At 39.1% G+C, this 12,466-nt stretch overlaps 1 protein-coding gene across 9 annotated transcripts in view; it reads left to right on the forward strand.

The window, feature by feature from the left end:
* Window positions 1-12,466, forward strand: part of MTHFD1L (methylenetetrahydrofolate dehydrogenase (NADP+ dependent) 1 like) — a 156,937-nt gene that overhangs the window by 23,258 nt on the left and 121,213 nt on the right. For 8 of the 9 annotated variants that reach the window (XR_010613082.1, XR_010613083.1, XR_010613084.1 and 5 more), the window contains exons 10-11: window positions 345-442; window positions 4,790-4,963. Coding sequence is in view for 5 of the 9 variants with exons in the window: in XM_065680562.1 (XP_065536634.1) it covers window positions 345-442; window positions 4,790-4,963 (272 nt within the window). In the remaining 4 variants the exon portion in view is untranslated. Of the gene's footprint in view, window positions 1-344; window positions 443-4,789; window positions 4,964-12,466 lie in introns of those variants that run through there. The other variant, XM_065680567.1, reaches the window with a different exon arrangement.

The following is a 12,466-nucleotide window of genomic DNA, read 5'->3' on the forward strand; positions in this document are numbered from 1 at the left end:
ACAATTAATATCTTCCATTATTTTTAAGGTATGAGGGAAGAACAGTAACTCTTCATCTTACCAGAATAAAATCTCTAAGTGCCTAGAGTCTTTTCTCTGCCACTTATGTGTTAATGGTCTTGTTTGTTTTTGACAAACAACAGGACAGTTATAATGCAGTGTTTTTTTCTTTCCTCCTAAAACCATGAAATGGAAAGATTTTGAAGTTGGTTTTTTTTTTTTTTTTTTTTGTTAGCCTTTGCTGTAGAATTTATTTCAACATACTTGTACTCTTGAGATCATTTGAAATTAGCATTAGCATTTACGATGCAGCTGGTGTGTGCTGTTTTCTTGTTTAAAAACAGAACATGGTAAAAACCACAGAGCGATGGATCCAGTCCCAGCAGTACAGGAAGTGGGACCTCCGCTGCTTGAAACTGCAGCCTCTCTCCCCAGTGCCCAGGTAATAAGTGCAAAAGAGTAGACAAATGTTAAATGTGACAATGAACCTAAAAATGGTCCGTGTCTAATCAATTTTTAATCATCTTATGTGGACTTCATGTTGTGCTGTTTTGCTGTATGCCTCATTGTGACCATGTCCTTCTGTTTCCTATCAATTTTTACTTTTATGATGTACACTGGAGCCAAGCTTTATTTAATGAAGACCTAAAGCTGGAAGGTTTCATTGAGGGAAGGAGATGAAGCCTTGTGTAACATCAACAGAAATACAAACGCAGGAAGTTCCTAATCACTAAGCCCTACTGTAGGAGGGTGTTTATGGATCTAGTTGAGGCCCAGTGGTTTCAATGGCATTTGATCTTATTTTCTTCCCTCAGCAGAAGTACTTTCTCCTGCATTAGACTTTTATATTCCTGTGTAGATGTGAAAAGCAGGAAGCATATTTATTCTCATAAGCAGAATCTTTTAAATCAGTTCCTATCACTTACCTCCCAAGGCCAGTGTCTGGACCTCAGGGATTTTACGTCTGCCTTGGCACAGTTGCTGACGTGTTTAGATCAGCCTGAGCTCTTGACTGTGCTGAAGTGCTTTTCTGTGTGTTGGTTGTATTGGGGGACAGAGGGAGGAACCAAGCACTTGAAGTGTGGCTCTGCCATGTAGGCAAGCATTGAATTTTTTTTTTGTGCTTATTTCTGTGCTTGCTTCTGAGCCATGCATCTGCTGAAAGGACCTCATATAGGAGGAAAGGCAAAGAGAACTGGGAGTGCTCAGCCTGGAGAAGAGAAGGCTCAGGAAGATCTTATTAATGTGTGTAAATACAACGAATACAAATAAAAGGGTACAAAGAATGCAAAGCCAGGCTCTTCCCACTGCTGCGCAGTGGCAGGACCAGAGGCAGTGAGCACAAACTGAAATAGAGGAAGCTCCAGCTGAACATCAAGAAACACTCTTGCTGTGAGGGTGACCAAGCGCTGACCCAGGTTGCGCAGGGAGGTTGTGGGGTCTCCATCCTTGCAAATATTCAGACACCACCTGGATGTGGTCCAGGGCAACTAACTGGCTCTAGATGGGGGACTGGACCAGATGACCTCCAGAGGTCCTCTTCATCCTCAGCCAATCTGTGATTCTGTAATTCTGAATCCCACTGCTGTGTTCTTGGAAAGCTGTAGCAAAATGTTTTCTTTTCTGAGCATTTTGATTCTGTTTTCACTGTCTCTTAACAACAGTTTAATGAGAATAGAGGCAATTGTAATTTAAAACAGAGATGGCAAAGGATGAGTTTTCTGTTGTACCCAGAGGCACAAGGGGGAAGAAATACTTGAGCTTTTCCTGGGCCAGCATGTAACATTTCTAGAATTAAAGCCTGAAAAATCTATCCTTAAATAATACAGTTAAAAGGTAAAGCATATGGTGTCATGAGCGTGATGGTAAAAAAACTCTCAAAAAAGTATTTCCAACCCTCTCTATGACATTGTGTGTTTAGTGCATAAATATTTGCATAATAAATATATAATGGCATATAATATAACCAGTAATAGGAATTCCATTTATTTGATAACTCTATAGCTTTATGTCTTTTTTTCTTTTAAATGTAAAGTAACTTGTCAGATGGAAAGTATCCTGCAATAAAATGTAATCTTACAGTAATACACCATGTTGTGTGGAAACAGATGGAGTTTTCACTGAAAATGAGGCAAAGCTGCTTAAGCACTAAAACTAGGAACATCTGCTTTTTGATTTCTGTGAGATCTGGGTGTTAATTGAAGTATTTCCAAAGATACTGGAAATGGAACAGAAGATTTTCATGCAGATATGCAACAACAAAAAAAAAAAAATCCAAGCGCACAGAGCAGAGGTAGAGCCTTACCACATCTTTAAAATTTTCCTGCGTTTTATCATTTACATTGTCAGCGGTGGACACTTACAGTATCCGTGGAGCCACTGTTGCACATTTCCAGCAATATTGAATAATGTAACTTATTGAATAATGCTGTTACTTCCAATATAGAAATTATATTGTTAATCTAAAAGAGCCAGCTACAAATGTAGACTTCTAAATGCTAGTTATAATCAAATCCTTAATTTCCTGTTTTAGAAAATACTTTTACCAAAAATAATAGACTAGACATAAACATTTCATGTGTTGTTTAGTCCCTGTAGTAGTTAAGGTATAAACATAAATTAATTATGAAATTATGCCTTTTGTCACGTTATCGTGGGCATCAGTGTGCAATCTGTCACTAAAGATTTTCTGAATTGTTAAAAGCCTAGTTGCCTTAAAGGTCCTTGGAGGAATTTCAAATGGGAAAATGATGACAGCAGTGGTTTTATCAACCAAGAACTATTGGAATTCGCTGGCCAATTTACTTTAAAAATATTTGTAATCTTATTTATCTAGAACTGCTTTACCTTTTAATTTATTTATATGTGTACAGCTTGGCTAGTTTTGCTTCTTCCACGTTTTGCCAGTAGTGGTACCTGCAGGATGGGAAAAGCTTCATTGTTTCTTCCAGAGCTCTCAGGGGGGAAGAATTTTTATCCCAAGGGATGAAGGAAATACAAAGGGCTGAGGCTGCTGCAGCAAGTCTTGATAGTCTGGCCTGAGATTTGAAATATTAGTTTCTGTCTTTTGGTAAAGAGGCTGATACATTAGTAGGAAAGGGGGAAAAAAAAAGGCAGATTGACTTTCTACCACATTGTCATCAACAAACCAGTATTTTTCTGGGACTCAAGTTGTTTTTATGGAGGGAGTTTTGAATGAAAACTTTAAATATTCTTTGCCATGTGATGTTTGTAAGCCCCTCTATCTTGTGTTCTTGATACATTTTTATGGCTAGTCATATTTAAAGTAATGCTAAAGGTTTCTTTTTAAGAAAGGGTTTATTTAAAGAAAGTCTTGTATGCAAGAGGATGTGCTCAGTGTGTTTTTGAAAGAAAGCAGATTCCGGGTTAGCATATGCAATGAAAGGGTCATCCACCCAACCAGTGAGTGCTGTGATTGGAAACCTTCTTGTCCTCTAGTACTGGGTTATATGTCATGGTCTGTGTTTCACTTAGCTGCTGAAGGTACAAAAGTGGTATACTTGAGAATTAGAATTGAATAATGGTCCCAGTTTAGGATATCCTCAAAGAATGGCAAAGAATTAAGTTGGCAGAAGCTGATTATTTGCTGCTAGATGGAGAGCAGCCGAGGTCCACCCATAGAGTTGAGATCTGGCAGTAGTTCTGTGTTCATCTGTGGGAATTTGAAGTCTTGCAGACTGTTTGAAAGTCCAGGACATTAGCTTTGATTCCATTGCCAGATTCTATCTTAAAAATATTGTAATCGACTGAAAGTGCAGGAAGGAATTTAGCTTGGTTAGGCAGAAAGTAATTAATCTCTTGGTAATTTTTTAGCTTGCTTTTGTGGTGATGTGAGCAGTTCAAAGCCAAAGGAGACAACTGTTCACAGCTTGTGTGTCATGCACTGGACTTTACTGCCATGGGAGCTTACAGCTGCTAAACACTTACGTGGACGTAAGGGGCAACTAGGTCGAGCTCACAGACGAAAAATCCATGCAGGAGTATTAAACCCAAAGACCCCAGGTGGTCTGTGTCAGGAACTGCAGATACGATAGTATCCCCAGCCTACAGCCGCCTCACCTCCGGCAGTCTGCCATGTGTGCTTGCACCATGCTTGTTCTCTTACCTCAGCTGCCACTCACAGTCCCTACTGGAAATAGTTTATAAGCTCACTGGACTTCCAGCCTGAGCCCTGTGCATTAAACTCCTCCTGTGTGGCCACTGTCATTTTAGCTGCATTTTAGAAGTGTATGACTTGATCTTCAAGTGCCTTGTTTCCTTCGGTGCCCTCATGGGAGAGTAGCAAGGCCTAGTTTGCTTGGCAGTACCCGCTGATAAAAGGCGCTACATGCACAAGCATCAGGTTTAGCTAATGTGTTTATGTGATTGTTGGCCAAGGAATGTATGCACTTTTTAGTAAAGTGGATGTGCTGAAATATCCTGGGAGGGAGGAGAAGAAAAACGAAAACAGAAACATCCATTCTAGCAGGACACACTTGAGCATCCAGCAGACACATCTCTAGCTTGACATGAAAGTATTACATAATATTTGGAATCTGATTAAACAAGAGAACTCTGTGAAATTGTAGCAATTAACAAACCACATGTGATTCTCAATGTTATATTAGGTGTTAGTTAATATTAAGGTTTGGTTAATAAAATGTGAGAGAGGATTGAAAAACTGATTACAATAACCCCATTGTTGGAGTATTTGCTGTTGTTTTGTGCTCTGTTGTCGACCACCTAAGCTGAGAGAAATCTCCTGGCTCCTATTTGTTTTCTTTTCCAGTGATATTGAGATTTCCCGAGCACAGAGTCCAAAAGCTGTTGACGTACTTGCCAAGGAGATAGGATTGCTTACAGATGAAATTGAGATCTATGGCCAAACCAAAGCCAAAGTACGTTTGTCCCTGCTGGAAAGGTTAAAGGATCAACCAGATGGAAAATATGTTCTAGTTGCTGGGTAAGAATGTGCAGTTATGTCATTAATGTCCACTCTTTCCATTCATACTAATATAAACATGCAGCTTACATCTTTTGAATACACTATGCAACTAAGAACCCTGAATGGTTTTGGCTGTATGTTGCTCTCTTCTGAAAGTGAGCAGTTTTGAAAATTATTGAAGTAACACAGCTTTTCTTCCAAACTGTTATTACTGAAGTAAAGTATATTTCATATACGGTAGTTTGTTCTAAGCATCTTAAATGTTATCTGTTGGTGTGTGGAGTTTTTCTTACTGTTTTATCAGGATTTTAAATGTTTAACTCAAGTATATAAGTGTGTGTATTGTCGCTGTTTATAAACAGACTTTAACAGAAGCTACATGCTAATCTGTTGATATTAACAACAAATACTTTTTTTATTGAAGAACAGAGAACAAAGTTAAAAAGGCTTTTTTTCCTCTCTGAAATGTAGACATGTCTCCAGGCAAGCTTATCCTGCTCTCTGTTCCCATGATTATGGTAAATGCTATGCTCAGCAGGGATTATCCTCTTCTCTTCTGAAGAGATATATATTTTTTCTGCATTCAGTGATGCAATATTTTTTCATTCACCTGGTTTGCTAAGTAGAAGCTTCTAATTGTGCACAAACGTGAAGGTTTTCATCGATATTTAAATTGCATATGTTCTTTATATTCTGAATTTATGTGGTTGTTTTCTTGTAAGTAAAAACAATCAGGTTTAAAATACAACTTTATGCTGATGCAGAAGGCTATTCTTAACTGCCTTGATCTACTAATACCTCAGCTGGGGTAGTGTTTCAAAAACTGTTTGCTTTACTACCTCCCTATAGGGACAACCTGGATTTCTGGCAGTATCTGAGGTGAAGCTGTTGTAGACTGAGGGACATGAGGTTACAAAGCTGAGGCAGACAAGTTATGAAGCTGTCTTCAAAATTATGTAATAGTGCAGCATACAAAGATGTTCCTGGAGGACATTGGAGCAGTTGTTTAAGAGAAAGAAACAATAGCTGGTTGAGCTTGGTTTCCTTCAGTAGAGTTTTATTTTGTGTTTTGCTGTTTTGGAGAAAGAAAAGCAGATTCGGCATTTGGCCAGGTTTGAAGGAAGTTGCTGCTATGTGCTTTCAGGCTTATGTTGTCAACTGCATCAGTTGGCCACCATGCTGAAGGCTGTGCCACCCCTCTAGCGGAATCATAGAGTCATAGAATAGTTAGGGTTGGAAAGGACCTTAAGTCCAGTTCCACCCCCCCTGCCATGGGCAGGGACACCTCACACTAAACCATGCCACCCAAGGCTCCGTCCAACCTGGCCTTGAGCACTGCCAGGAATGGAGCATTCTCAACTTCCCTAGCCAACCCATTCCAGTGCCTCACTACCCTTACAGAAAAGAACTTCCTCCTCATATCCAATCCAAACTTCCCCTGTTTAAGTTTTAACCCATTGCCCCTTGTTCTGTCACTACAGTCCCTAATGAAGAGTCCCTCCTCAGCATCCCTATAGGCCCCCTTCAGATACTGGAAGGCTGCTCTGAGATCTCCACGCAGCCTTCTCTTCTCCAGGCTGAACAGCCCCAACTTTCTCAGCCTGTCTTCATACAGGAGGTGCTCCAGTCCCCTGATCATCCTCGTGGCCCTCCTCTGGACACAGAAGCACAGCTTATTCGAAAATGTTTGGAGGTGGAAGATAACATGATGCAAAGCCCCATTCAGCTTGATTTTAGTTGTGTCATACTGCATGCACCATTTCTTCCCTCTGCTTTGTCTCCCAGTCTTCTCCAAGGAAGGCATCAAGCAATTGTCCGAATGCTGTTTTGTTAGGACAGGCAGAAGTTTATATACATGTAGAAGAAATGGGGAGGTTTTAACTAGGGGGATGAAAAGCTGTCAACAAATAGGAAACTGTATGTTAAGTTTATATGACATGTATGAAGAGTGAACTGTGTTTCACAAACAAATATTTGGGTTTGGTACCTACACTACCTGATTATGCAGTATGTTGCTGTTTGTAACAGAAGTCATTCCTTCTGGTGCGGTGCGTAGGAAGCCTATCTGCTGTACAAGCAGTGCCTGGGTAAAGTGGTGGGAACATTCTCTTCTGAGAGAGTTCAAAGTTTGAGTTTGAACTATTGTACATGTAAAATACAGGTAGAACTTGCATTTATGTGTTCTCAGCTGTTCTCATTTGCTGAAATGGCTGTAGCTGACAGTGATTTCAAGAAAAGTGGGGAGCTACATCTGGTGGGGAAATGTTTAGTATGATGAAAACTGAGTATCACTCCAGTGTGGAAATCAGGGAGTGAAATAGTATCCTCTGTTGCCTTCTTCATCCTCTCCCTGACAAGACAAGGTCAACCAAACCTTTTGGTCAACCACTTGGAGGATTATGATGTTTGTTCGCAGTAACCAAAGGTACTTAGAAATTCTTTCAGAATGATGAGGTATAAAGCTTCAGAATAAGTTTCCAGTGCTTCAGAGGAAACATTTAAGATGTATGCTTGTACTTCAGGGTATTTGGTCTGCCGGAAATATATATATATTATGTATGATGTGTACTTTTTGTATGTGAAGGGAGTGAAAAGTGTGTATTCAATAAGCTGCAAAATCTCTAACCTCTGTCCATGATGCAGCCAGTAACATTTGTGCCTGTAATTCCACAATTGGATTTTAATGTTTCATGATGTCTAGGAATGATAAATACTTTCTTCAGATGTGCTTCTAGTTTATTCCTGATGTGCCCAGACTTGCTCTGGATAGCAAAATGCAACCACATGTACCTTTTTATCTGTAAGGATATGTGTATTGAAAATAGGATGAAGACTTAATTTCTTCATAACTTCAATATTCCTCTGTGTGGAGAGCATTCTTTCACTTTTTTCATTCTTAGTCAGGGTTTTGTGTGTGTGACTTGTTACAGGGCTCATGTCACCTTGGGGTGTTGTGGTTTTAGCCCAGCCGGTAACTGAGAGCCACAAGTTATCATGCAGTAATTAGCTCTTGGGCATCCACTGCGTGTATTCAGGCTCTTAGTGTACTAAAAAAGGATTATGTTGCAGGATATATTAACTTAAACTGCCTCCCATTCACTGCAAGCTGAGAGCGTGCAAAGGAATGAAGCTTGCGCATGACCTAGTAGCTAAGTTTAGTAGCTAAGTTTAGAATAACTTAATCATGCATTCAAGTATGTAGATGGCATATTTGTAAGCACAATAGTAAACTACCTCAAAAATTAATTTGACCCTGTGAGTTCCAGCAGTTTGTTTTTAAATGCTCCAGTGCTGTGGGGTTTACCAGATAATCCTGAAAACTTGTTCACTTCAAAAATGCAAGCAGAGGAATAACAGAATGTGGAAAAAATATGGAATATAGTGCTGCTTTTAGTAAGAAGTATGTTAGATTTTGAATGCTGGAAATGTAAAATCATTACTTTTCACCTAACATTAATAGATTGTTTTGTGATGAACTACCCTGTCGGTTAGATAAAAATTGAGGGAAATTAATATTGACTTAATGCTTGTACAAGTTGTATGATGGTAAATATTTTTGGGACAGAAATTTCAGATTTGGAATTACATTTTACTTCTCGTGGGTATAGATTGGTTCGGATTTCTTTTCACTGTGTTTCTTGGGCCACAAGGTGCTTAAAAGATAAGAAAAATGGTAGACATCAAGAAAAAAAAAATAGAAAGGAAAAATACAGGGAAAAATAGGAGGGGAAAATACCACTGTGTTGATGCACTGAAAAATCTGACAGTCCAAAGCAAAGTCATGGCTGAGACAGTTTGTCGTGTATTCCACATGTCATTGCACAGCTCCCGACTGGGATTTTCTTGGGTGAGTTTGTTGGCTTTGAGAGTTTGTAGCTGTGGATTCCTTAGTCTGTTCTTGGTTTTGTTCAGTCATTTTACCTTCACAGTGACCACTGTGCTTTCATATCTGGAAGCTCAAGTCCCATTTTGAGGATGCCACTGCAATGTTGTCATAATCTCACCTCCATGAATTAGGAATTGCAACACTCCTGTGCTCAGAAACACATTTCTGACAGCTGTAATTTTGTATGGGAGATGTGTGTAGGTGAGGTTGTCATTTATGGGAACTCAATTGCCCATGCCCTCCATTGCTCGGCTTTGCAGGCTGGATCGCAGGAATGGTGAACTCATCAAAATCTTGAAAACTGCTGATACTGATGAGTTGAAGATCGAAAATTTGAAAGAGGAGAATTGTCACGTATCCAGTAAAGTTCTTGCTGGAGTCACAGCGGCTGGGGTAGCTGTGAGGAGGTTACAGCTGGTGCAGTGTATCATCTCACTGTTTATTTTCTCTTTGTGAGACCTCATGTAGCTTTCCCACAGAAACAGCTCTGCTGCAAGCTAATGTGATGTATAACAAACAAACAAAAAGTCTGCATATTCTTATCTTTGTTTTGATATACATGAAAAGAGAAGGCTTTCCAATGTTATGGAAAACTTACTTTGCCAAGGAGCTGGTGACTGCTTGGTAGGTGGCAAAGTAAGTTTTAAGGAGGAAAGTGTTTGTGAGGTTTCTGTGTTTAGATTGAAAACATACTAAGGAAAATTAAAGAATAATGCAAATGGATGTAAAAGTACTGTATTTTAAATGAGGGGTTATTTTCCCCTAGATTTGCATAAGATCAAAACACAGCATTGCACAATTGAGCTAAATTTAGCCATTGGCAGTTGTAATTTTATACTCAAGCAAGCAGGTAACCTAAGTTGCTGTACTGTAGCCTCAGTAATGTAGCCAGCAAAAACATCTCCATGTCCATAAAATCATTTAAGTGGATTATTTTATTTATAAAAACTGATCAAAGTAGACCAGGTACAAAAAGGAAGTATTTAAAATAAGCTTTCTAAGGAAATTATTGGAATAGAAAATTCTTTTTATTTTAGACTTTTTTTTTTTCCCTAACTAATATTTAAAACTGAGGTTCTGGTAAGTATTGAAACTATTAAATAACTGTTTAGCTCATAAGATTTATCCTGTAGTCTGCAGGCTGCTACTCAGCCTATGAGAATCAAAGGTCCTGACAAGGCATCTCATGTAAGATGAGAAGTCAAAGATAGGTAAGTGAATTGTCCAGACCAATCTGGCTTCACTGAAAATTGTGATTTTCAGATCCCTCACATTTTGTTCATTCCTTTAGGTGAAAAGAGACTGAAAAATCAGGTTCCTAGTTTTGACTTCTCAGCTATTACTGTCTATTCCTACCTGCTGCAGTGGATGAGGTTTCTTGGGAGAGTGGCAATCAAGTGCTGCAGGCTGTTTATGAAAGTCTGATTGCTAGTTTTCTTCCTCCATCTTTAGACATTTTGAGCCTTTAGATGTCCATCTGAGTAACTTTAGTTGCAGGAAAACTAAGGATGACAGGGTTTCTCAGAAGGGAGAGAACAGATTAAAACAAACCAACTGATGTGAGGAACACATTGAAAATATATGCTGTTAAAGCCAAACAGGTTTGATGAAGTCAAGGTCCTGCCTGCAAACACATGTTCGTTTGCTGCTGCAAACCATTATGTCCTTGCATGACTACACTGGTGAAAGTAAGCTTGCTGTAGTTAATTTTTACCCCCACTTTGGTGGAGGCTGGTTCTGCCAGAGTGCCACATTCTCACTATGTGGATCTCTGTGATTTGATTGGTGCAGAGTGTCAGTATATTGGAAATTCAGCAGAGGTGAAATCTATTCCTCCTGGTGTTTCTCTTTCGTTCTTTGGAAAAAGGTCTGTGTCATAGAAAATTCCCAGTGCTTTCTGACTTATTTTACATTGTCATTTTAGAATGTGCCAGCCTAGTTACCAGAGCATTTTAGTAATGTGCTTCTTGATTGTGTGTATTTTCTGTGACAAGTAGATACTCTTCTTCATGTTACCACCAACATGCCTTTGGTTTATGCATTTGTCAATTCCAATTTCCTTGCTTTTACTAAATGGCAGGCTGCATCTTTGATTTTTTGTTTGTTTCGTAAGACTTATAAAGAGTCCCTGTGCTGCTCTGAATGCCAGCTTAGCCTTCTGCCATGTGATAAGGTAGTGATGGTGTCTCTTAATTCTCTAGAATGTGAACTTTGTGTGTCTGATGTTCAAAACCAGAGATAACCACCAACAGAAAGAACTGCAAATACAAGTTGTTCTGTTAGCAGCGTAGCCACTGTGAGCACTGAGCTTTGGGGGGTTGTGGCAAGCCCTTTACTGGTAATGTCCAGCAAACTGTTACAGGTGTCTTTTTCATAGCAGACTAGTTTACTTTTTGGTGGGTTTATTTTTATTTGTTCATTTTGTTAATGTTGTGTTTTAAATAGCTTAAAGTTATTATCTTGTTATGTCTCTGAGTACAGTAACACCTCAAGATTACTCCAATATTCTTTAAATCTGGCTTTAATGCACAGGAATAAGGGGATCGAGTAAATGAGATTAAGGCAGTAGGCAAAAGTGAATGAGACAGTAGCAGAACAAAGGGCAGGGAGAAGCCATGCTAATAATTATTTCAATGGGCTTGGGGCAATCAGTGTTAAAACAGTAGTGAGGAAGGTGAAACTGGATGTGAAAATGGGTTAATCTGGCCTTGGTGCTCTCAAAGAAGCATCTTTGTGCAAAAGTAAGGATCCCAGGACAAAACGGGGATTGCAGAAGCAGTGGTGGGAAAATGGAAGCTGTCATTGTAGCAGTAGTAAAACCAGGAGGGCTCACTGTCGTGACAATGTAGAGATTAAAAAATCTCAATTCTTCTAGGAGCTGCAAACAGGAAGCATTTTGTGCCTCTGCAGTAGATCAGAAGGAAATACAAAGGCATAGGATGGTTAAAAAGATGACAGGGACCAAAACTGCTTTTGAGAGTAGATAAAATGGATCCTTCTCAGGATACGCTCTGAATGTCCCACCTTTTGTTGGCTCTACGTAGATATTTTGCTAAAAGTCTGTGAATTCGCTTTTAAGTTAAGAGAGTGCTGTTCTAGGAAGCTGGGATGCCAAAATAGTCTGGAGAGTAAGTTACTGAAAATATTTAAGAATCAGGTTGTGGGCAAACATGATGTTATACGCTTAGGAAAAAAAAATGACTGAAAACAAATGCCCAAATTAAGTAACCCATGTGCTACATGGTCATATGAAAGTAGTTCAAAGCTGCCAGTAGACAAAATGCTATTTAGAAAGTGTTTCAGTTTAGGGAGTCTCTTGCAGATGTATTAAATTCCATTGATTTCACTGAAACTTGAGTTAAAACATCACTTTTTGGAATAGAAAAATTATTTCCTAGAACAGTACAGAATCATAGAATCACAGAATAGTTAGGGTTGGAAAGGACCTTAAGATAATCTAGTTCTATCCCCCTACCATGGGCAGGGACACTTCCCACAAGAAGATGTTAATTTGGCTTGCCTCCTGTTGCCCAAATTTTTCCAGACAAAGGCTTCTTTTTTGTTAGCAAAAGCCCAGGATCCGATGATGAAGTAAAAGATAGATTTTGACAAGTTAATGTTTTTCATGTGTTTAC

The sequence above is a fragment of the Lathamus discolor genome, chromosome 5 (assembly GCF_037157495.1).
Source record: "Lathamus discolor isolate bLatDis1 chromosome 5, bLatDis1.hap1, whole genome shotgun sequence".
NCBI classification, from domain to species: domain Eukaryota; kingdom Metazoa; phylum Chordata; class Aves; order Psittaciformes; family Psittacidae; genus Lathamus; species Lathamus discolor.